We start from the raw sequence: 26,033 nt of genomic DNA on the forward strand, positions 1-26,033 counted from the left end.
TGTCTGATGGTGCTGACTGAGCCCTGCTCTTCCTACCACTTCCCAAACCTGCTTTGCAATCCCACAACTGAGGGAACCGCAGTAAATGTTCATCTATTTGTGTAGCGGCCAACTGCACTGTATAACACGTAGCCAAAGAATCCAGGAAAGCAGCCAAAGACATAAATTAGGCCAACTACTGGCTAGCCTAACTGATAATATGATAATAGCACTTAACTTACCTACCCCTCAGGAGAGCTACGTAGGTTAATGTTTATACAATGCTTTGAAAAGGATGTTCAGGAGTTGTAAGTGATATCATATTAACCTTACAGTTCTATTTGTTTACTTTTCTAGAGCAAACGTATTCTGCACAGTTACTATAGGTCATCTCCAACACAGCTTTACCAGCACACTGTAGGAAGCTAACTTGACTGAGCATTTCTTGTTCACCAAAATTTTCCCAAGACTGCTTACCCAGTGAAAACCAGAGACTAGATTCAGAAGTGCCTTGTACTGGGTGCATAGCAAGCAGTGGTCTACAGCTGTTCTGAGGGAATGCTATAGAAAACCTATAGAGAGCTTTGGTGGTAGAAATGTTTTTATGCAGTGTTTCTTGAGGAGCAGGAGAAGTGGGGAATACTGTCAGGCTTGGAAGGCTTAGCACTGCTAGTGCATAATATAGCTTAATTGCAACTATGACACTGTAGGCAAAAGCTGAATAAGCCCCAAATAAAGGACTTATTGGATACTAAACTGAAATGACCTTCAGACATAACAAAAATGCCAAGAAGACATTAATTGGTGCACAAAGCTGACAGTGTATGACTGGCCTGGTGATAAAGAAGACATTATGCACCTCAGATGCTTTGACCTGCACATATCCAAGTCAATAGAGATTTTTTTTTTTTTATGTTAAATAATTCACCAAATACCACCTTGACCTACTCTTACAGTTATTAATAAAAAGTTGGAGAGCTTCTAATCAAGCATTCCTGCACCAAGAGTTACATTGATTACATGTGGAAGTTACATGGTTTCACAGTAAAGCCCATGGTGATTTTATTTTTCTTTGACACTTTAACTGTGGATTTTAAAATTGACAGGACTTCCAGAAAAGCTTGAACAAAAACCACAGAGCCTCAGCTGTGTGGCAGCTTGCCAGCATAATTTCAACCAAAACTTCTTTTTTCTTCCCTTTACATACACCAGTAACAGGCTTTCCAAACTTAAGCAGTGCTACAATTAAACACTGATGTTAGCAGAAGTTTCTGACTGTGGGAAGATTTGGGGTACAGCTGGAGTGGTGGGAAAGGGGTGAGGACTTGAGGTCATTGCTGGCAGGTGATATTCCTGTGGGCTCTCACACCCCGGACACCTGATGTGCTGCACGGTGGGCTGGGTTGCAGCAATGCTGTTCCCCATGGCAGCCTCCTGGCCTTGTGGCAGCAGGCTGCCTTTCATTCTGCTTTTCTCCACTTCTCCAGGGCCACCTGGATCCCCTTGGAGGCCTCGGGGCATGGGTGGCATGGCCCTGAGGCTTCAGCCCTGCTCTAGTCCCTCAAGGCGGGAGGGCAGGGTGTACTCATCTCTCCTCCTGCCTGCTCTCCATCTCTTGGTAGGGATTTTCCGAAGTGCAGGGAAACCCTGAAGAGTTTTGGGGTGGGGTTTTTTTGCTTTTAAAGACAACACTGAGCTCCACAGAGGGTAGAGCTGAGTAGCGGTGCCACACTCCCACAGCCCTTCCAGGGCTCGGTGGGTACCAGCGGCACACGGTTTCGGCGGTGGCAGCATCCCGCGTCTGCTCCGACGGGATGGGGTGCTCCCACCTCAGGAGCCGCCTTCAGCGCCCCGCTCTCTGCCCCGCAGGTCTGGGCGCCGTGGCGGCAGCGAGCAGTCCCTGCGAGAAGGCCTGCAACCCTCGGATGGGTAACCTGGCGCACGGGCGGGCGCTGCGCACCGACACGTCCTGCGGCCGCGGCGCCGCCGAGCCCTTCTGCGCCTACAGCGAGGACGCGCAGCGCCGCTGCCGGCGCCCCTCGTGCGGCCGCTGCAGCGAGGCCCAGGCCGGGCTGGCGCACCCCCCCGCCGCCATGGCCGACTCCCCGTTCCGCCTGCCCCGCACCTGGTGGCAGGCGGCCCAGGACGCCCCCCGCGAGACCATCCGCCTGGACCTGGAAGCCACCTTCTACTTCACTCACTTGATTATGGTCTTCAAGTCGCCCAGGCCGGCTGCCATGGTGCTGGAGCGCTCCCAGGACTTCGGCGAGACGTGGAAGCCGTACAAGTACTTTGCTGCTAACTGCTCGGCCACCTTCGGGCTGGAGGATGATGTGACGCAGAGAGGAGCCATTTGCACTTCCAGATATTCGAGCCCTTTCCCCTGCACTGGAGGAGAGGTAAGTCTGCCTGGGTTGGGACGAGAAAGCCCCTGCTCCAGCCCCCTTTCTCTCTGCAATCTCTGCACCGGTGTTTACGCTTCATATTTCACTACACCAGCATCTCTTGTCATCGCACAAGGTGAATTAACGTAATTCATTCCTAGGTGATGTAGGCACCGCCCTGCCTCTTGCTTTGCTGAGTTCGTAGTCCCTCTCTTTTCCAAAAACTTCCTTTTCTTTCAACTGGTGAACTCCCCTGCACAACTGCAACCTAGGCAGGTGCTGCTAATTCCTCAGGAATGCATAAGGGAACGTCACTCTAGACAGCTTTCTCCAGACCTTGCAGGCGTGTGGTTTTGAGGTGATGCAAATCAGTCTGACCAAAATGCAACTATGTTAAAATTAATAATCACCTGATCGACTTCTAATAGTAACTCCCTTCTTTGAGAAGTAGGCGTGTAACCAGCCAAAGCTACTCACCACACACTGAAGTATGGTTCCCATAAACCAGGTTAGCCAGGTAATTTCAAAACTTTTATCTTGTCTTCTTTTTTCCTGTGCACACTTACGTGAAAAGAACTTTGGGGGGAAAAAAAAAAGGAAGAAAGACATCATATTTGCTAAGGAAAAAAAAAAGTGAAAGTCAGATGATTTTCAGTATCAGAAACAGCAGATAACAAATGATGCATTTGGAGGCGCTACCAATAATACTCTTCCCTCAGTGCAATTCTGTCCCCCAGCGCTGGAGAGCTTCCCCTCGGAGCCGTGGCCATGGGGCCGCCCTCCTGGGTCCCCGTCTCGTGGGGACGCATCCCCGGCGGCCAGCTCTGGACTTTAAAAGCTGCTCCCTCTAGTGGCCTAATTTAATAAACTTGCCTAAAAGCTTAATCAAACTCAAAATTCCCCTCCGGTCTAACACGGAGAAAGGGTAAAATCTGGTGAGTGAATCAGGAGATCACTTATATCATTGTAGTTTCTGCTGAGAACTGGTTTTGAGATGAAAGCCCGATCCTTGGAGACCAGCATTCATGTTGAGAAAAATCATGTATTCAGACCCCTTTGCAATCATTTGTGGTCACCTCTAGCCATGCTCTGGCTAGGAAGCCACTCTCTGCAGAAATACTGAGAGCTGTTTTTTCACCAAAGTGCATCTCTCAGCTGTGTCACAGGAGGCAGCCAGTGTCTTGCTCTAGGAGAAGTTGTTCCATGCTCTCAGCAGCTCAGAAACATCCAGACCTGTCAGACAGATCCAGAATGACTATTCCATTACATTTTAAATCAAATGGTTGGTTAGAAGAAGTGCTATCTTTCTTTCTTTTCCTGACATCCTTTGCTTGTGCCCCCCAAAAGCTGCCTTGACTTCCTTTCAGAGTGCAATATATAAAGGGGCTTACAAGAGGGGTGGAGAAAGACTTTTCAACATGGCTTTTTATGACAGGACAAGGGGCAACCATTTTATACTGAAATTGATTTAGATTGGACATAAGACATTTTTTGATTATGAGGATCATGAGGCACTGGAACAGGTTACCCAGAGAAGCTGTGGATGCCTCATCCCTGGAAGTGTTCAAGGCCAGGTTGGATGGATGGGACTTCAAGCAACCTGATCTACTCAAATATGTCCCTACCCATGGAAGGGATGCTGGACTAGATTATCTTTGGAGGGCTCTTCCCATCCAAACAATTTTGTGGTTCTGAATCAGGGCTAACTACAAAGTGAGACCCACAAAAGAAAGTATGTATGTACCCCACTGGGAATTTCTCAGGCCCTCAGTATTTGTGCCAGCCTCTATATCCCACCACCTGAATCCTAAACCTATGCCAGCCTGTGATGGAGTGTAGGGACTGAGATCCACAGCTCTTAGGCCAGCCAATGGGACTTCTCTGGGACATATGACTTTTTCAGCTTTCCAGGGATTTTTACTCAGGGGTGAGAAACCCAGGACATCCTACAAGGCAGCATTTGCCTCATTGGTGTTGGGTCCCATGTTGCTAGCACCCTGGTGCAGTTTTCATTGTGGTCACTGCACACCAGGATGGGGGTTGTGCCTGGAGAGAACCTGTGCAAATCCCGGCCTCGGGCCAGCTCCTCCCTGGGTTGATGCAATGTGTGGGGACAGTAGAACCAAGGTCTTATGTGTAGAAACCAATGCCTGTCTCAAGATGAAAAGTAATTTGGTAGTGTTTGATGCATCTGCAGTAGCATGCTGCAAAAAGAGGCTATGTACCAAGCTTGCTTCTGTAGGATCTCTTCTTTTGGCATGGCTTTAGTCTGTGTTATTGCAAAGAAGCATATAAATCAAGAGCATTTAATTGTTCCAGGTTTTAAACAAGTATTGCATCCAAGGGGCTGGAGGTTAGAAGATTTTGCTCGTATGGTACACTTCAGTTTCCTGCAATTAAATACCACTTTTTACCTGCAAAGTAATAGCAGCAGCTCTCCAGATGGCAAGCCTGCATGCTTAGCAAATATCCCATTTAATTTATTACAGTGTGCTGCATTCCAGCAATTACTAGTAGCTGCCAATAGCAACATATATCTGACCTAAAGAAACATCAGAGTTTTGTGTTCTGTTTGGAGTTATGTTGTGCTTTACTCCCACTTTGGAAGCACTGAATTTCAGACATATGGAAACAGTAATTTCTCTTGAAACAGTGGTTTCAAATATGCAGTCATCCAAAATGTCCATGTCTGAAGGGTATTACTCATTACTCTGAAGGGTATTACTCATTTTCTTTAAAGCACAACTACAAATTCTGTGACTGCCACGGGATTTCTTTTTTAACTTTTGAGATTTTTTTTTTTTTAACTGTGATGTAACAACTGTAACCCATGATCCAAACTGTGTGTCCCACTGTCTGTATACTGCTTTCTCACACTTCAGACATTTCAACGCCACATGTGCATTTCTGGGCATGGTGTTAAGGGCTAGCAGGATTTTGCAGGATGCTGGGGTCTCTGTATGCTGCTGGCAGCTCACTCACTGCTATCCCCTTGGATGAGCAGTTTGTCTCTGGTGAGCCCTCAGGTGGTGGTGACTCACCCCAAATGTCACTGGAGGTAGGCACAGACCTATGGCTTGTAGGGCTGGCGGTTTCTGGTTTTACTCTCTGCAAAGAGCAGGCGGTGCTGGTCCACCTGCATTTCTGCCAATTGTTAAAGAGCCTGCAAGCCCCAGTTCAAGGCATCAGAGTGCAGAACCCCACAGAACTCAGAGGCTTAGGGCCTCTTTTCAATATATCACCTGTCTTAATTTGGGTCAAAGGTGTATCTGCTTCACTTTTGATTGAAAAGAAAGATTAGAGTTTTTGCATTCTGCCCTCATCATCATGAGTCATTCCTTAGATGCTGACTTCAACTCTTATGACAAAAATCCTCCCTCATCAGAATTTACCATGATGTTGATCTTGAGGAGATTTATGGTAGTGAAGAAAACAAGCTGCCAAGCCTCTAGGTTCATTTCAAAGATCCAGACCTCAGAAATGCTGAAATAGCTCTGGGAGATGCCTTTCATCCTTCTGTAGCAGTGTGGCCCTGGGCTTCCCTATGCAGTGGTGGGACTGGGATGGTGGAGAGCACTGGGAGAGAGATACTTCTGGAAAGTGGCAGCATGCTGCAGTCAGCTAAGCTGGATGCCACCTCAGCAGCAGGAACCAGACGAGAAGTGTCACACGCCATGTGCGGCACTTGGAAGGTCTGTTGATAGGTAGAATCACCTCATCAGGGACTTGGCAGGTCCCTGCTCTTCTTTACTTCCTGTCCCTAATGCTGCAAGTCCACTGAACATGGTTATCTCTGATGTGGATGTGGCTCCAGCCTGCGGCAGGCAAGAGATGGAGGATCAACCACCCAGTGGTGGGATTAGGAAGGAAAGGACAAATCTGGGCAGAACTGCCAAGCAAAGAGGTTGAAGGCTGTACTGATGTTTGAAACACTGCACTAAAATGCCATGGGTTCGGTCTAAATGGTTTTCTTGGTGGAAGTAAGCATGAGTTCACAGGTCAGCATGTGCCCAGAGAGCTCAGGGGCTCTGCTGAGCCGAGCTCCATTCCAGGGCAGCCTGGCTGTAGTCTGACCTTATGTGAAGAAGAAACACTGTTTCAACAACCAGCAAAGTAGTCAGCGATTTCTCTGCAAGGATACAGAAGCTAAACAAACCAACTGAGCCTCTCCTCAGTAAAGAGCAGGAAAGGGGGGCAGATGGTGGGTGCCCACCTCCTGCCCTGGCATCCCAACCCTAGTATAGCCAACCTGGGTTTCCAGCAAGGTTCAAGCATCTGCCTATTTGAGGTGAATTAATTAATATAGTGAATTAATTGTTTCACAACAGCAGTTTGTTTAGCATAGGCAGAAACCTCTAAATGTTAGCCTTGTATCACCAATGTTTTAAAAGAAAGGCTACGGCCAAGTTTTAGCCTGAATCATACAAAAATGCTACAAATGCTGAGTATCTTCGCTGTTTTTCAGGGTGTAACCCTTCAGCCACATTATTGCAAGGGAAATCAGAACTGGATTCACCAGCCAAACATAATCTGATCCCAGTAAACAAGATGCAGAAATAAACTCTTTCAGCTTCATGCTTAGACAAGAATACTAATTTTACCAGTATGCATAAAAGGCTGTCTTCCCTCCCATAGTTCAGATCATATTAGTATTTCCTTTTTGACACTCTAATCTTAAAATTATCCTTGGCTAGGGATCACTGTTGAGGGCTCATCCACAAGGGGCCCTTAGCAGATGTTAATTCTTTAACTGTGAGTGAGAGTGACTGTCCACTCTGCAATGCAATTATCTCATTCACTTTACATTCCCATCTGTGGTCAATTCAGATTAGCTCGCCTGAGTGTACCCATTTAGACAAGTTCCAGGATAAAAGGGCTTACTGAAGCAGAGTCTCCTTGACAAGATTTTAGTAAATTAGTAACTTATTTTAGTGTTCATCTATTTAGAATACTACTAATAAATCACTTGGAGACCTCAGCTATTGTTGCTGTGTGCTATTTATAGAAGAGGCATATTTGCAGCTTGACTATATTCCAGCAACAAATTCTAACATGCTTTTAACTTTTGAAACATCACAATCCCACTGTTTTGCTGTGGGATGTGTGTCTTACTGAGCATTTTATTGATCTCATGCCTTCCGTAACGGAAAAACCTTCACGTTTTGCCTTTCACTGTTGCTGCATGCAGCCTGCCTCTCTTCCTTGAGGATGTGGACACCAGCCCTACTGGTTTTGCCTGAAATTAGCTGCATAGAGCAGAAGTAAATTGTGTCTTTCTACTCACAAGTCTGACCATGACAGACTGTGGGTGGTTGTAATACTCGCTGCTGACACAAATAGGAGTTAAAGACAGTCAGTAACCTTTATTTTTGAGTCCTGATTTTGAGCTGTAGAAACTTTTGCCTGGTTGAGGTTTTTTTACCTTTTAGGCCCGAATAAGCTTGGTTTTCAAGCTTATCATCATTGTCCTGAACTGAAGCTGCATTTTCATTGTGCTGAGATCCTTTAAGGATCTTGTGGGTAACAGGAGATTTGAGTTCAGTCACTTGTAGTGCTCCACAGAGAACCTGGGCAAATATGCAAGAATAACCTCAAAACAGCCTGGGATATCAATCTATTAGAGGGCTGCAAACATCTTTTTTAATTGTCCTGTGCCACCAATGTCTGCACAGAGAGAAAACAAAGGCCCAAACTGATGAGAAGGAAAGAGGTATCCTGGCAGGCGTTCAGCAGTGCCCAGGACATGCAAGGACATACCCAGGGAAGTATGTTTTCATCTCTACATTTTGTAGAAGTGCCCTTTGTAGGAAAAAGACCTCTTTAACAGCATCTTCCTGATCATCCTATCATTGGAAAAACACAAATTGCTGGGCTCTGTTCAGAAATGCTATGTGCAAAGGAGAGTCTGTTCAGCTAGGGGTGGTTGGGGTGATGGCCAAACCCTGTCCAGCTCTTTGCATTATATCACTGAATCCAGCAAGACACAGGGACCATTGTTGCAGTGCTAGGTTTGGCTTAGCAAGCTGCAGCTTTTCCAGAGAGCTCAGCGGAGCTGCTTAGGGCAGAGTGACCATTTCACCCTCCTGCAGTCCATTTCGGACAGCTTCGCACTCTTGTTCCTGCAGCTATCAGCCTTACAGCACAGTGACGGTGAAGGAGGTGAGAAGGGTTCCTCCACGAGGGCTTCAGAGGGCCTTTAATGGTTATATCTTTTCCTGGTGGTCCCCAGAGGCAGAAAGACCCTGTGAGCCAGCCGCAGGGCGGTTTTGTCAGATCGCAGGGGCGGTCCATGGGCGGAGTTGGGGTACAGGAACCAATAGGGAGAGCCTGAGGGAGTGGCCAGGGCTAGGGGCAGGGGAAAGTGGGGCGGGAACAATGTGAAAGACATTTAATAAATGAATCAGTGGGAAATACAAACCCACAGACCATTGTTCCATAAGCATAAGAATAATGATTTCTAGGGAAATCGTTAATGAGGTGAAGTAAATGAAACTAGAGTCAATAAAATTATATAGGAGCCTAGAAATCCTAGGCTGTGGCATCTGGCAGTAGCAGCACACCAGCAGGACACCATCTCACCACCAGCCACCTTGCTGATGGCTGTGGTGAGGTGCATCCCTTGGTTTGGTCCTCAAGCTTTCCTTCCTGGCAGGGAAGCCCATCTTCCCAAGCACTGTGGAGGGTTTACAAGCCAGTTCAGATTTCCAGCAGTGGAGGAGATTCTCCCTTTAAATAATGGGGCAGCAAAAAGCGAATCAGGGGAAAATGGGAAACTTCAGCTCAGTTTTCACTTGTGCCTGGGAGGACAGGAGAAAAGGGCCATTCTGGGCACATGTGGAGATGAACCTTTGGTCTCTGATGAATTTTACCATAAAAAATACTTTAGAGTTCAGTCACCAACAGGGCTGAGCAACACAACTGTTGTTTTCAGGGCACCAGCACCTGCCTTTAAAGTGTTCTGTATGTGGAGTACCAGGCATGATACTGCCAGATCTGTGGGCCAGGTTGTGATAAATCCCTCCCCCTCTCCCATGGGCCATCCTAGAGGAGTGACATGGCCGCTAATGAGGCCTCCTAGATGCTCAGCATCTCTGAAGGACAAGGGCATGTGAAGAGCAAGATGCTTCTCCAACCTGCCCCATGATCCTCTGCATGATTTCTCCCATTACAACTAGCCCATAGGATCGTCTCCTTTTCTTCCTGGATTTCCCAGTGCTTTTGGCACTTGGGGGTTGGCCCTCTGCTTGGCCAGCTCTCGAAATGCAGCCACCTTTGGGATGGAGCATAGCCAGTGTTTAACAGTGCATATCAGCAGTCCCGTTTGGAACAGCAAGTTTCTAACTGCTTCTGGATCCACCTCCAACTATGGCTAAAATGAATTATTCTTTGGAGGGAGCTTGACCAGTCTATGAAAGGGGATATATTGTAGGCTGCCAACAGCAGGAGGGAATGGGTCCCAGGGCTCCAGGAGACCCTTTCCAAACTTCTTATGTAGGATGTGAAGAGCGCTGTACCCACATGAAACAAGAGCAGTTTGGGTAGGCAGAATTTAATTCTGTAAATTGGCATCTGGCCTTGTTAGTGGGACTATTGCTTCCCTTGAGAAAAGTGCCACAGGATTTTAACGGTGCCTCCAGAGCCTCTCTTCAGGCACTGCACCCCACTGCTTCATTTCACAGTTCATTTAGGCTAGCTCACTTATTCAGCTTCCAGTTCTCTGGCTGGAAAGTAGGACTGCCACATTTCTCTTTGAGATTCCTGGATACAGCTGGTTACATGGGAAGCGTGTAACCTAAAGCAATGTATTGACATGTCTCAGAAGTTCAAGGGATCAAAAGCTCCTTTGAGATTAATCGCCATGCAACAGTGGGTGTTGGTGTGAGACACCCAGTCTAACAACGTTCAAAATCCTACACAAATGGTGAAGTTCTCAAATTCTCCCTGGGTAACATTTTACAGGAAGAAAATAAGTTAATACCCAGAACCAAATTTACTAGATGCATATGCTATGAGTATTTTACCACCAGTCTCTCTGCAGCATCCCTCATTCCAGTAATCAAAATCTATAGCTATGGGTTGAAGGAGGGGTGCTGTTTCTTGTGACCTTTTGGACAGTGTGTAGTTACGAAGAATTCAGACAGGTGTTCTTTTTCCTAGAATTAAGTCTAGCTCATGGTAGCTGGGTAGTTTAAGCAACCTACAGACACAAAGCCTTTTCATTATAAACAAGAGCAACTGAAAAATATTCATGGAACTGTGTTACTCTTGGGCTGAAAGAAATCCCCTTGATCCTTAGTACCACTACAGTTACTGAAACACTAACCTGCTGCCTTTCAGGCTTTTGCGGTGGTGTGTTGTGCTCAGAAGCTGTTAACGAGGTTATTCTGCAGCTCTGGGGAGTGAGCCAGCTTTTCTTACAGCCCTGCCAATGAAGAAGCAAGTCCAGTCCTTTGTCTGGCTCTTTGGAGGTAGCTCCAGGTTTTTTTGGTCTTCCACATGCACAACAGGTACTGCCGACAGGCCAAGGCTGAGAACATAAATCTTTTATGGGGATGGGGAAAGGAGGGGAATTGCTGGAGGGAAGAGTATTTAAATACCATCTTTCTTGCTGATGGGTCAAAGGACTTCATATCATCAGCTGAGCTGTGCTGGTTCATTTTCCTGACTAAGCTAGTGCAGCCTTGGAAGTGGTGATTCTAAAGATGAGAAAAAGGCAGTAATTGTTTTTCTTGGTAGTTCATAGCCAATGATATAATGCATCTGGAGGGTTTTGTGAGCCTAGAAACTGAGTGTTTCTATCTGTTTGATGAGTGAAAGTAATGGTTAGGCAAAATAGAGCCATTGTGGAATAAATTGTCAATTATTGGAGAAGCACTATTAATCGGAGATGAAGAAATCCAAGAGTTTTGAGCTGTAGAGAGATTTTTCTGATAAGAACATTACTTTTGTGATCATTGTCTGCATGAAGACAGGAATGACCTAGCAGTGTTTCATTTTCATCTAATGAAATTGTGTAGTCGGATGTTAAAGAGAAGCTGAGAAGATGGCTCTCATCAGATTGATTATTGCCAGAGATTTCAAGGATCCTGGAGAAATCCCAAAGGTCTTGCCTAGCTCTCCTTGTGCCTTTTCCAGCCCCTCACTGGCCAGCTGCTGCATGTGAGTAGGAGCTCTGCCTGTACAGCTTCTCGCTTTTGAGAATGGCAGAAGAATGCTTCGAGTTTCCCAAAAGATAAAAGTTACCTTGGTATAAATTAATTTGCGAGGGCTGATTATTTGAAATAGCTGGATTTTCCTCCTGAAATCTTTGTAAGATTGCATAACTTTTGGATGGTGAGGCAAGGGATTATTTGCCTTGATTTATGTGCTGTAAAAACTGCAGAAGGGCTGGAGGCATGGGCCAAATGCTGTCTTACATCAAATTATATGAAGCAGCCTTGTTAAGGTTGCTGCAGGAGTGACATTTCTCCAGAATCTCAAGGAGCTCAGGGACTGCTGCTGGTGGTATGCAGTGGGTTTCTGTCATGGTTGCTTGGGGATGTTGATCAAGTGCTAAACACTGTGGCCTGCAAGATTCCAATGCTCACAGTGATCTTAGTGTCTCTGATGGTCTCTGCTGTGGCAGAGAAAGGGCAGGTTTTCCAATTTCTATTGCTGTTTTAACCTCATCCAGGAGATGCTGAAGTATGCACCTCTCCACAAGAAAAAGAGACTGTTCTTCCCTGCAGTCCACTTTGTCTGACAGGCAGAAAAATGAAGAAGGGTTTTAGAGGAGCTGGTGGGTAATACCTGCCCAGCTTAGGCTGATGAACTTTCCATACCATATGATTTATTTGCAGCATCTGCCAAAAAGAAGACCAGTCTTTTTTTAGCCTAGGGTCATTGCAATGAACATAGCACAGAAATGCACATAGGTTTCTCTCCTAAAATCTTGTTGCTTGGTGTGGTGATATATGAAATAAGTCTGTTTTGTCAGTAGAAGGTACCTGCATTGTGGCTCTAGCAGCCTTCTTCACAGGGGGTAGTAGTCCAACAGGCTTGATTTTGTGAAGCAACGAGATTGTTTTCTTAAAACTTTCAGGAGCTTAACACCTTTAAGGTGTATCTCCAAAAAGTGGTTGAAATTAGACAGTGGTTTCAGAGGTTTTTAGAGTGGACTGATGGGCCGGGACTTGGATACACACACAGTGCAATGGCACAGGGCCCTTTTCTGTAGGGAACTAATTTTGCAAGCAAAATATTCCTCTGCAGACACAGTTGTCCCCTCCAGGAAGAGCCAAGGAGAGCCTGGCAGATTTTGACCACACTGATACAGAAAATCACAGAAACTAATATACTGGCCAGGAGGGTAAACGCCAGCATAGAGTTGCACCCTCAATACTGAAAGCGGGAGACAGAAGAAGCTGCCTGCAGAGTATCTGTCACTCTCAGAAGGCATACGAGGGCAGGGAATCTGCTGGTTGTTGCCAGCACTAGGTCTGGTGTTTAGACCATGCATCTCACAGTCGGCGTGCCCGAGCTGATCCTGCACTGGCAGGGCTGAGGGACCGTGTTAAACCAGGCAGCTCCTGTGCCTGAGGCTTCCCACTGTAAAAAAAAAAAGGTCCCCAAAGGTGTCAGGGCAGGTAGGACTGTTCCTGTTCTCCAAGGGTACCAAATTAGATTCATTGCTGCAGCTTGAGTCTTGCTGCATGACACAGCAAACCTTGAAAGTCAAGCCATCCTCACATGAACAGTAAGACAGTCTCATCTCAGTCTACCCTGCACAGGTTCTGGTGTGAGAAGCTTAATTACTCTTTCCTGGGAAGGCACACGGGGACAAGCACAGAATGGTCTTAGCTCCAAGATTCCTCTGCAGCACTGAAGGTGACTAAGCAGGAGTGTGTGAAAGAGGTGTGAGAACGCTCTCTTTGAAGGGGGAGCGAGCACCTGACTGGCGTATTTCTGCAGCTAAATTTACATCCAGCTCCATCAATCAGGCTTTTGTGGTGATGATGAGCTTATTGCTCTTAATACATTTCTTGGGTGGAAGTTGAAAGCAGACACTGTGCCAGGTTGACAGCTGGCATGCATATTGCATCATTACTAATATTTTCAGTTACACTTTTCTGGAAACCAGTCTTATTGCTCCCTGGGAGCTTTCCATAATGTTTACCAAGAGAATTTACTGCTTATAACTTCTACATCTATTGAGTAGGAAAGCTCAATTGCCATAAAAAAATTTCCCTACTAAGCTTCTCTGAACAAGACCAGCCAAGGCTGAAAGCAGTTGCCAGTTTTGGGTAGTGCCTACAGGAGAGTTCCTGGGCTGTTGGATGGGCTGCTCTGGCTGTGGAGGGAGGCGCAGGGGGACAGGGTGCAAGCAGGCAGTGGCTGGGGGATGGCAGACGCGTACCAGGCAGTGATATAGCATGGCCCATCTCAGCTTGTGCCATGGTTTGAAGTGACAGCCAAGGCCTGTGAACACAAGCAGATGTGAGGCAATGCTGGGCACACAGCTGGGAATCCCAGAGCCAGGATGTCAGAGACAAGGGCTTACTTTCACCTCAGCCCCAGCCCCAGGCAAGCAGTGTCTAGCCTCAACTGCTTGTTGTGCTGGAGGGAAATTTTTCAGGAGGCAAAGGGTTGAGATCCTGGATGTGCTGGCAGAGCTCCACCACTGCATTTACTGCCTACATTTTCAGAGCCTTGTCCAGGCACTAAATAAATCAGATCACTTTCAGTGACGTGGAGATTGCACAGGGCCCCAGAATACAGGCCAATTAAGCACATTTATTTAGTGCCTACATACCAAGAGTCACTGCAGACTCCTAATGCAAACCTTAACTTTTCTGTTAAACACTTACTTAGACATCATATGCCTTTTTGTGAAGTGATGCACATCCTTCACTGCTTTTGCTGTCTATCTGGATAAGACAACAAACTTTTCATTCTCTTTATTCATACTATTTTTTCTTTTGCTCCTGTAAAATACATTGAAAGGAATAAATCCACCAGCAAATATCAAGTAAACCAGTACTGAATTTATCAAATGCCCCTGAGCTAATGAATCACTAGTACGGGTAGGTCATTATTGTAGAGTACTTACAGATACATTTTCATGCATCCAGGTCAGACAATACAGGGTAGAGTGCATCAGTCTCTTTTGGAAAGAAATCACACATCACTTCATGCAATGTTACCACCCTGGTTTTCATTTACAACCAAGTAAAAATGTGGTTAATGTTTTTAATATTTGTTTATTGCTTTTATTTCTGCTGTATTCCTGTTTGTTGGCTTGTTCCCATGTGTATATGCTTCTTGAGTCCCCTATCCAGTTGTTCTCTCTGTAATTTATCAATGTTGCCATTTCATGAACCATCTCCTGCTGCCTTCCTGGCTGAGGCCAGGCTCCCAGTTGGAGGTTGGAGCGTGGCACCTCTGGCCAGGTGCCGGGACCCAGGGAACGGGCACGTGCATGGCAGCTGCAGGACCCTGTCCAAAGCCTCTGTAACTGTGCCTGTTTCTGAAGATCTGTGAGCAAGAAGCTTTTTGTGGATCACCCATGTTTCTTCAATGTCAAAGGCATTTGTATCCTGAAGGATATATCCTGATCCACTTTATTGCTCTGGACATTTGCATCTTGACAAAGATCCGGGCCCTTGCAGCTGCGTTCAGTGGAGGTGGGCCCGTGACTCATCAAGAAACTTTTACTCCTGGAAAATCTTGTGTTGGTTCTGTTGACTTCCTCAGGCAACTTCGACTTAATGGCCTGTTTTGTTGCTGTTGAAATCATTCATTAGCATTTTCCTTCCCACTGTGGAAGTTTATATATAAAGATGTCCTTTCGTTGCCTCTCACATGTAAACATATTAGTGTACTTCTTGCAAAGGGACTTTAGGTATTTATATATCAAGGTCATTGTGGTGCAAGTGGTTACTTGAGTGCACCATGTCCATGGCTGCTGCTTTATTTATATACAGGGCTACATTTCTGCATCTGCGGAATGATGAGGAGCTCAGGCTTCTTCTCCCACTAGAACCTGTGAAATAATCAACAGAGCAAGAGTCGCTCATGACAGCCCATAAGGAAATGGAAACCCTGTGGAAATTTATTAGAGGCTGTCTATGTAATGATGTGACCAAACTGCAGACAGCTGCAGTGGTCTGACTGAAGAGCAGAGCAGAGTATTTTTACTCCATGGTACTTACAAGGCACTGTGGAACAGCTTATCCACTCCTGCTCCCCTGGGAGTGGAATGGCCTTCCCCTGGGAGTGGAGTGGGCTCCCTCCTGCAATCAACAGGCATCAAACTAAGAGGGTCAGGTGAGCCCAACCCTCTTGAGGCACAGCAGTGGCATTACTCACTCAGAGACTGCAGACTACAGCTCCTATTTGGCTGTGTAGAAAGACCACCACCATGACAAAAAAAGTCTCTGTACAACTTTTAAATCGCTCCTCAATTGATGTTCCTTCATGCAGAGGTTGCTGTTACAGCACATGGGATCCAACAGCATCATTCCACATGTCACAGAATGAACATTACGCCAAGGACTAGGTATTTTGTTTCTTAGTGGTTCTATTTGCCTCCTGGTTGGTGGCATGAGTTATTGCTAGATACTTCATTTTCAATGGAAGCTGAGATAAAGGTTCAGTTCCTGGGACTGTATTTAAGAAGAATCCCAAATATCATAAGATTTATAGTGAGCTAGCAACACTGGGAATGAAAACATCTTTCTGATAGGATATAATGTGGATGTAAAGCACAAAAATGCTGGGGGGCTTCAATGTATGACTTCCAACTTGCTTTACAAAATATCAAATTTTAATTAGTGCATACATTTCAGAGCTGCTGGTGTAATGATCAGGGCCTTCCACACTTTGCTATCATATGTGGGGCTGACCACTGCATAAGTCACATCATCTGCCTAACATTGTGATGCTGGGGTTTGATATTTTGTTAGTAGGCCTCATACACAGAGACAGACTTGAGTGGGAAAGACGGAGGTCTGGTCACCATGAGGTGCTTACTGGTGAGGCTTGCTGCCAGCAGAGCAGAATCCTGGCTGGACAGTGGCACCAAAGGCCTACCCAGTGGCACCAGGGAGACAATGGGCTTGCAAAACCTCATCAGATGCACAAACATGTTGACAAAATGTTCTTTTCCAATTGTTCCTACACCCTTCCCCTATACTGTTAAAACTAAGCAATATTTTGGTTGAAGAGACCACTGACTACAGTAGCTGGGAGTTGCCAGCAGAACCAGAGGCGTGAAAACCTGGGCAGGTCTGCTGTGCAAGTCATGGTTCATTAGTAGCCCTGTGCCCATCCTACTGGTGAGACAATTGCATGGAACAGCCCAAGAAGAGGTAAAAGCAGTAAATCTGGCACTGCCCATGTGTGTATGTGTGGCTGGGCTGCTGGAAATCACCCATGACAGCTGTATGAGACCAGTGTGGCTCCAGTCATGTGCAGACTCCTGAGACCAGCTGGGATAAATCAGTGATGTTAACGACTGAAAAGGGAAATCTTGCTGGGAAACGCATCCTTAACCTTATTATGCATTGTCTGAGGGCCTGTAGAATCCCAGCTGAATCTGCTGTGTCAGAGCAGAGAATGGCTATTTGTATGATGCCCTACATGTTATAATGACCAGTTAGTATTTTATTAAAGCAGAGCTGCCAGGGTCTGGGATGGAGGGATGGGATGTTTACTGTCCTGGCAGCGCTGAGACCAGGCTCACTCTGTTACACAGCTGCAGGGCACAGTAGCTCCCCAGGCCAGCGCTGCTGGGCACAGCAAGAGCAATACAGGACAGCCAGGGGGGAGCAGCTGAGAGCCCGCAGCCCCTGGGAATTACAGATAGAGCTCATGTTTAGCATCACTGTTTTCATGTAGCCATAAAAAGAAATGTTTGTGGCATTTTAGGGTCTGAGCAGGAATACTGGCTCCGTTGAAATCAGCAGCACAACTCCCCCTGAATTCCACACAGACAAGACTTAACTCTGTCAGTGCAGAGGCACTCAGGGTTATTGATTTCCTTGCTGCGATTGTCTTTACTAGAACCACAAACATCAGCCACATGCATTAAACAGGGATAGATAAATAAGGAAAACTGAAAACATGAGCAGAAAGTCTACAGCTCCATCTAGCATAAATTGTTCCCATTAATATATTTTCTTCCCTGCTCTCATCTGAATTAGGACAAAGAATTCTCTGAGATGCAATTTATGTAATATCAAGACACCCAAAATGCTAGTTTTTACTGAAAATTCTTGACCCGGCATTTTCTACCAACTCCACTAAAAGGAAATCAATGTCTCCAGTTTGGATTTTTCCCAAGGAATTTTCTTTCCATATCTGAAAGCATCTTGTGTTCACAAAACCACTTACAAGTAAATGTGATCAGAATGACATTGATTTAAATTTGGGTAAATAACAAGCCTTGGGTAGAAGTGCAGGACTTGATAGTTGGAGTTCACTTGGGTTCCTATTGATATCTGGTTTATATTTTTATTTTAAGAAAGAAGACAAACTCTCTATATCCCTAAAAGAGAGGGGGGAAAAAGACCTCTTTTGAAGTGTGTTACTGTTTATTAATACCCCTCACTGGACTCAACACTTCTGCACAAGGAGCGCGCTCAGCAGCCTTGTCCCTTGACCACCTGTCCCAGTTAACCTTCTCCTTTACCTGTGTCTTTCTGGCAGAAGATGCCCAGATACCTTTGGGAAGGAGTGTTTGCAGCATGGCAGTGCAGAACTGCAGCCACGATGGGTTTGCCAGCATGCAACACCCAGCTCCAGCACAGCTGAGCCCCGCTGCCACCAGCATGCTGCAGCAACTGTGCTTGGCAGGCTAGCGGGGCACGCAAAAGCATGCTGCCGCCATTCAGCTCTAAAACAAGGGCTAAATCTCCTTCCAGGCTGAGACAAAGCTTCCTCTGGCTGGATTCTGGCAGCTCTGGAAAAAAGCCAGGTCCCAGCCAGGAGCAGTGCCAGCAGTGGTGGGGCTGATGGAAGCAGCAGCTGGTAGGCAAAGCCTGTGGGCAGGCCAGCTGGCAGCACTGTGGTCATTATTTCCAGGATCTGTGGATCCTGATCAAATAAAAGGGAAGCCTTCATCAGCTGAAGCATATCAGCTGCTTTCTCTGGAAGGAGTGGATTTAGGGGTAGGAAGCTGTGATCCCTGATAGCAACAGCAGCAATTTTGTGCCCTGCCTCTCACCGGGTGGGAAATAATAGCTACCTCCTTGCTGCCTGCAAGAGGCTGGCCAGCATTTTGGGTGGCATGGGTGGTTTCAGCGGGGCAGCAGGGTAGTTTGAGGAGGTTTTAAATCACTGCTGGGTGTAGTGCATTGAGTCATTAGGCTGCATCACACCCTCAAACACCCAAGCGATTTGCTCAAATATTGTTTTTAATTATTGTAGTTCATCAAGCCATCAGTGACTGTTCAGTGAAAAACTACTGAACTATTCAGAAAGTGTCACTGTAAGTTGAATGTACCAGTAGCTAATACAGGTGTCATAAATGTGTTATTTTATGTCAATGGTAGTCATATGAAGTATATACTTCTGTTTTCTCATTGTAGGCAGCTAGACCAAAAACTTTAAAATAAACCTTTTCAAGAAAATTGGTAATTTTTATCTAATGCTCTCAATATTCAGCTTGAGCCAATATTTACCTATTCAATCAGACTGAAGTTAAAATAAAGAATGAATGATAAGTATTTATTTAAACTTTGGAAGCCCCCCTCTTTCCTTTCTTTCTTATCTCGGTTTTCTTGATTATCAGCTTGCTGTCACTAATTGCCACACCTAATCACTTTTCTACTAGGAAGCATCCTGGAACTGATAGGAACCAAATATTTGGAAATATGAGCTATATTTGTTTAAAAACATACCCATTCTGGGAGAGGGAATGTTAATGAAGAGTACCCCACATGAACATTACCTGGCAGGGTGCTGGTCCCTGTGCTGGGCCACACCACATAGCAGGGGCACCCACCTCTGATTTAAGTTAATGGCAAAGTGTCACTTGACATCTGTAAGGTCCATACTTCTTGTGGAGTGGAACATAAGGGTTCATGGGGAATCACCCTGTGCACACTGAGTTGGAGGTGGATTTGCTGCGCCCACCCCTTGCAGAGGGGAAAGAGCATCATGAGAGCCTGGCGCATGCTCCCAGAGGATGCTGTCACTGCCATTCCACCCCATGGCCCACCCTGGAGCTGGCTGACATCCTCCTTTCTGCTTCACCTGCTGTGTTTCTCTGCCCAGGTGATCTTCCGAGCCCTGTCACCGCCTTATGCCGCGGAGGACCCATACAGCGCGGAAGCCCAGGCGCAGCTGAAGATCACCAACCTGCGCGTGCGGCTGCTGGAGCGGCAGGGCTGCCCCTGCCTCCCGGCCAGCCCAGCCCCACAGCCCCCGCCATCCCTGCACTATGCCATCTATGACTTCATCGTGAAGGGCAGCTGCTTCTGCAATGGCCACGCTGACCACTGCATCCCTGTCGCTGGATTCAAGCCCATCAAGGCGTCTGGGGTTCTCCATGTGGTATGTACATGCAACCAATGATGTCTGCACTGCAGAAAGTGGAGTCTTAAAAACAGTCAGGGATGGTACAGAGTATGGTACAGGTCTAAGCATGCGATATTTGACATGTGATGCCCTAGATTCCAAGCACAGTGTGCAGAAATGGTCTTTAGAAAGGAGGTGGGTCTCCATGTGGGACTGAAGTGCTGAGCTTCCTTTGTGTCTTGGTGTGGGACTCTCACCCTTCAAAGGTGCTCCACGTAATTTATTAATTTCAGATAGATCTTTAAAAATATTTAAACTGCTGACACCCTTCTCTGCCCAAATGCTAACTTGCAGTAACAGAATATCTAAAAGATAAAAAACGTAGGGCATTTTGATAACAAAGAAGGAGGAGAGCTTCTCTGAAGGTACCAGGTATCATGTGACTACCATTGTTTCTGGAGGATCCAATGATATTGGGTTGGGTCTTGAACCAAGGGGATAGAGATGGATTTTGACTCTCACTCACTGGCTTTCCATTGCACTTTGCAATATCTCTCTCTGGAAAAAAACCCCTGTGCTCTGCTTTCAAGGGGACTCCCATCACAGAAGCTCTGAGCTCAAATCCCTAAGGACTCGCCAAGACCTAAACTCCAGGGAAGCAAGAGCAAATAACCCATAGGGCAGGTGATGGACACAGCAGTGGCCAACACATTGGATGCCTGTGGCATGGCATGCCTGCACCCAGCCAGTCCAGGGACACTTGCTGCCCCGAGCACATCTTATCCTTTCTGCCCATCTAGGCTGGCTCTGACAGCCCTGGTTTTGCTGGCAGAGGAGCAGTAGGGAAAGTCGGAGCAGTCAGACATACTGCACTGAATAATGTTAGAAAGAGAAAAATCATTAAAAAAAAGAAGGCAGTTAGTCAAGGTAAGGGGTCCAGCTCTTCAGAGAGCTCTCATTTCACTTAAATTACAGTCTCAGACATGAAGCAGACAGCATGTTTCCCTTCTAATAGCGCTAGCCTTGCAACATCTTGAAGGAATACCAGCTTGAAAGTGTGCAGCACTGTGATTGATAAGACTGTTTCAAGTAGCAGTACTCTGCTTTCCTCAGATGTCCCCTGAGCGAAAGTCTTTGAAAGGAGCTGTTTGCTCAGGATTATTTTGGTGGGATACAATTGCACGGGAGCGTGCCCTGGAGCACCACTGAGAGTTGTAACAGAGCCTGCAGCCAAATAGGCTTCCAGTATGGCTACAGCCTACGGCAACTATAGTGTGCAGGTAACAGGCAGTGCTGTGGGAAGGAAGCAAGTGCCAAAATCGCACTGAAAACAGAGCAAGAAATAGCAACAAACCCCTGCACTGGCCCCGAGGGGGAAATTCAACTCTGGTTATAAATGTTTATGTGGCAGGAGTCCCAAAGGTGACGTTTCTACAGTGAGGCTGACTCATTTTACTGTATCATACACCTCATCCTGCACGTCCTCTGGGAGATGTGCCAGTGTAGGGGTGACACAGCCCCATGGTTTGCAGGGAGGATCAAAGCACGGTAAGAGCTTTCCTCTCCCAGTACCACATTTTCCATCATAGAACTGGGGCAGTTTTGGCTGAGCCTAGACTGTGCCAGGCTCCTGTGGCACGAGGCTACTGCTATTCAGGGACTGCAATGACAGCTGCCTCGTGCAACCCAGCCTGGGGTTTGCCAGTGCAATGTCTGTGGCTGTTTAAGTGGTAGAAGTCAAAAAACTTCTGAAAAGACAGTAGGATTTCAGAGAAGGATCAGTTTTATATATTTCACCTGAAAAACTCACAGAAAATATAATTCTGAAGAATTATGACCAATCATTCAAGAGGGAGATGGAGACTTCAGTATAGTCTTTATGTAACTCTATCCACCAAGGGTTTTATCAGAACCATCACTGCAAAACTGAGGACAACAAAAGCAGGGAAGCACAGTAGCATTTCACGATATGATTATAAAATCTGGCTCTGTTTTTATGCTTGTTTAGACAAGAGCACTGCTGAAGAATATGCCCTAAGTTAGAGAGTCAACATCAAAATTTAAGTATGTTTAAGATTGTTTAAAAAAAACCAAACAACTTTTCAAAAAATCTATGTGCAAGTTTTCTTAACCCCCCCCCCCCACTTGTTCTCAGCCTACAGGCAAAATCCTAACTTGCAGCCTTAGTTTCAGTCCCTGCTTGGCCAGCAGAAGACCCAGGTGTGATACATTTATTTTTCTCTTGGGCTGCTTTGGGCAGTAATCTGGGGTATCCCAGCAGCACTAAGCCAGGTGCCAGGTCTCAGCCAGATCTCACAAAGTGACCAGGAGCATTTCAGCCACCTCACCCAGAGATGATCTGACAAAACAGCGTGGGTATGTGAGAATGCTGGGGGCTGCTGCTCTGGCAGGTTTGGTGCAGGGTTCTGACCCAAGGGGCCAGGATGGTCAGCTTGGGACATGGGCCCACCTGCTGCCTCAGGATTCCTCCTGTTGGATGTATTTTTTCTTGAAATCTTGAAAACTGTGTGCTGAGAAGGTGGCAGCTTTGAAGGTAAATATTGTGAATGGCTGAAGTGAGACTGCAAGTCCACTTGGCCATGAGATAATACTGGCTTCGGACACCCTCAGGGATGCAAACAGGGTGGCTTCATGAACAAAGAGGGGCTCCTTCCCACCCTGGCAGAAGCAGCTGTAGCTCCATTCACTGGAGTGGGGAAACCTCAGTCTGCAATTTGTCTGAGTCAAGTCAAAACAAAGTTCAACTTTACAGAGTCTGATAAGAGATTTGTTTCTGTGCCCTCATCACCATCTAGCTGCAAAACTCTCCATGATGCTCCTTTCTTGCTGGCAATTCCCCCACCTACCATTTCTCCTAAAATATAATGGAATTTGTGTAGGAAAACTCTGGTTTTGTTTGAGTATCAGGAATGCCATATCAGCCTTTAGATGAATTCTGAATATACAGGTGGAACTTCTGCTCTAGAGGAAGATATACTTCCATGAGCTCCTCAGGAAGACTACAGAGAAGACCTGGCTGCCTTCCCAGGATGGCAAGGGCTGCTCGTTGTGGGTAGTATGATCCTGACTGTCCCTTGTTGTACAGTTGTGTGCAACAGACAACTGTCAGGTTGATACAGATACACTTTCTCTCTTTCCTGCTTCTCCCAATTTTATTCAAAGGGTCACTACCCAAATCTCATCAGCAACAGCCCAATGCATACCCAGGAAAAGATATGCATGGACAAACAGACGTCCTACCATACCATGCTAAGCAGTTGATCACTTTGTGAGCCACATTACATGGCAAACCACAAATATGAGCAGACAAAAGAATTCACATATATGGGAGATCCCTCCTGATCTTCAGTGGCCATGAGAAAACTGTTTTTTCCTCTGATCTGTGGCACAGGAGCTTCTCACCCTTTGCCAGTACCTCTGCACATGGGGCCATTGTAGTGCATGCTTGGCCTCTTACCAGCTAAAGCATCCCTGCTTGCAGCTATGGCAAGTGTTGTGCAAGCCTGGAGATAAGTAGGATCTTGCAATTTAGGGCTCCAAAGTGGGGAAAGCAAACCCAGAGGTACCTCATCTGGGTTGTGCAGTTCTGTCTCAAGGTGAGAGCTGGAGTTCATCCATCTCAGAGACTCCTTGGCCCTCCCTGGATCTGGATTCCTGGAAGTTAGCCAGCTGATCTTGCCAGGCTCCTTCCATAGTTATGAAGGTCAGGATCCTGGGTGGACTAAGATACTCCGCTGAAGCACTTCTGTGTAGTTAGGCAGGGTGAATATTTCCCGCCCCCCCGCTTCCCATGTGGCCAACCCAGTGGCTGTTATAAATTGTTATCATGCTACTGACATCAAAAGATGTTCAAGGTCTTCCAGAGCAACGCTGACAGAAGCCTATTGTACAAGGAATTAAAAAAACCCCACCACACAGCCCCCACACCCTGGACAACAAGCTTTGTATTCTCTCCCAAGAACGAGATAGGATATGAGAATTTTCTCATGCATAAATTTGGTTGTCTGGTGCTTTGGGAAAAGAATACCTCCCCGTGTGCTGACAGCCACCAGTAGGCATTGGTTCTAAAACCGGCACAGCAGTTTGAGCACAACACAGTTTAAAAGCTATGGCTAGAGACTCAGTGTGAATGCTGCCATTTTCCCTTAGGCTGGTACCATGCCCATTTTCCATGAAAGTAAAAAAAAAAAAAAAAAAGGAGAGAGAGAGAAAAAAAAAATACAGTTTTAGCAGTTCTAAAAGGAAATTCTATTAAAAGCAGTTGCCCCTCCCAGCTATTTAGACTGTTTATGCTATCAGGTCTTTGAGACATTGATTTTCTTTTAGTGTGCATTTGTGTTGGACTCCACATAGTGGCTGAGTTCTTACAATATAAATCAATTCATAACAGGTGACTGAAAGCATTTTTCCCCCAGTGCAGCATTCTTTGTCACTGCCCAACATTTTGGAACATGATAAATATGGGGGAAAGTATTTTATAGGATTCGACTAAAGAAAAAGCCCTATGTATTTGCAATCCAAAAGGAAGTGCTGGAAGGTTATAATTTGGCAACAAAAGGCTCTGGAAGGAAGCATGCCCTAGCAACTGTCTTTGTATGGAGAAATCAGTCGCTCGTTTATCTTACAGAAGGCAACTTTTGTAACACTGTTTGCATTGTGCCCTCTAATGACTGACGTTGCGACGGGGCTGTCAAGCTAAGAAGGAACAGTGTGAAAGTGAACTGGGATATAAAGACCCCATGACAAAATGAAAAATGTTATAAGAAGGCCTTGCTGCTTAAATGAGTCAGGAGCCGTGTGAATGCTTAAAGGAGTGAGACATGCTGGGAATTGTGTCTGTGTATTTAGTGATGCTCCATAATGACCCTAGTGGGTACGCCTTACAGTTAACTATAAGTTGAAGTGAATGAAAAGGGAGGAAAATATGTCCTCTTTCCCCTGTCAATGTGCAGGGGTCACATTCTGCCTTCAGAAAGGTGCTGAGATGCTGGAGAAATCCTGAAGGCCAGGTACAACATTTCCCCCATCTACCTTGGGTCCCAGCAGAGCTGCTGGGCTGGTTTCTCAGCCTCGTCTCCCAGCTGCTCCATGGCATGACAGGGTATTTGCATGGCAGACCAGTCTTGCAAGTGGCCCTCCTACAGCTCTTACAGACATTAATTTGCCCAGTGTAGGCAGTCTGTTGGCTGTTTTTCACCTGCTGCCACTTCCCTTCTCTTTCTATTACCCCTTCTTGTCCTATCTTTCTCATATTTCTAGCTCTCATAGTATTTCTTTATAACTAAAAAAAATACACATCTACCTATGGGCTGCAAGAAAGGGCTTGCTAGTATCCACCTTTTTTTTGTTTCCAATGCATAAAAATGTTTTCTGTCATGCTGGAATTATGCAAAAGAAAGAAGATATTTTCTTCAATGGGATAAAGCTAGGTTGGAGAGACTTTTTAAAGCAGAGCTATTTTGGGGGTAATCATTATAATGCTATTCTAAGAGAATAAATACATCCGCTTGAGGCAAGATTTTTGAATCACTTAGGTCTGACTTTTCATTAAACTTCTGTGAAAAAGGAATATGGAAACGAAGGTACTAACTGAATGGTTGCACTGAGAAACAAGCTGTTAAAGACTCTGTTTCCCTCTGCTCACTGGGTTCAGCTGCCCATTTAGCTGTTTTGCTTATTCATTAGTGGGTCTGCACCCCACGCTCTACCTGGCCTAGAGGGGTTGGGGCCACTATGAGACCTGAGGGGACCTTGGAGAGGCAAAGTTTTCTCAACCTGTTTAAGTAGCAGGGCTGTAAAGGCACGGCACCATCAGAATTGGGAAACCTGCTGACTTTTCCAAAGCTTACTCCCAAAGATTGGAGTCTGGGTAGTGCTTCTGATACAGAAGCGGGGTCAGCCAGGCCGTTGCATCCCATAACTCTGCAGGTGTTCACCCAAACTTGAATCCCACTGAGATTATGAGTCCCCAGCCCTGCAGTGAGCAGGGGCACACAGGTTTGCATTGAAGTGTGCATCACAGGCTGGGCTACTGAAAAGCCATGCCAGGCCCTGCCCAGGTGAGCAGAGGGCATGTGGGATCCACAGTGGGATCTGCACTTGGGAAGGAGCAGCTGATGGAGGCTGGTTGTGATAAACCCTGAGGAAAGG

General features: G+C 46.1%; 1 protein-coding gene across 1 annotated transcript in view; it reads left to right on the top strand.

The window, feature by feature from the left end:
* The window catches only part of NTN4 (netrin 4), a 48,211-nt gene that overhangs the window by 1,732 nt on the left and 20,446 nt on the right, over positions 1-26,033 (top strand). Inside the window, exons 2-3 of the mRNA XM_082281117.1 lie at positions 1,849-2,378; positions 19,620-19,898. Coding sequence (XP_082137243.1) covers positions 1,849-2,378; positions 19,620-19,898 — 809 coding nt within the window. The remainder of the gene's footprint in view (positions 1-1,848; positions 2,379-19,619; positions 19,899-26,033) is intronic.

Source organism: Coloeus monedula (genome assembly GCF_965178545.1).
Source record: "Coloeus monedula genome assembly, chromosome: 4".
Classification (NCBI taxonomy): Eukaryota; Metazoa; Chordata; class Aves; order Passeriformes; family Corvidae; genus Coloeus; species Coloeus monedula.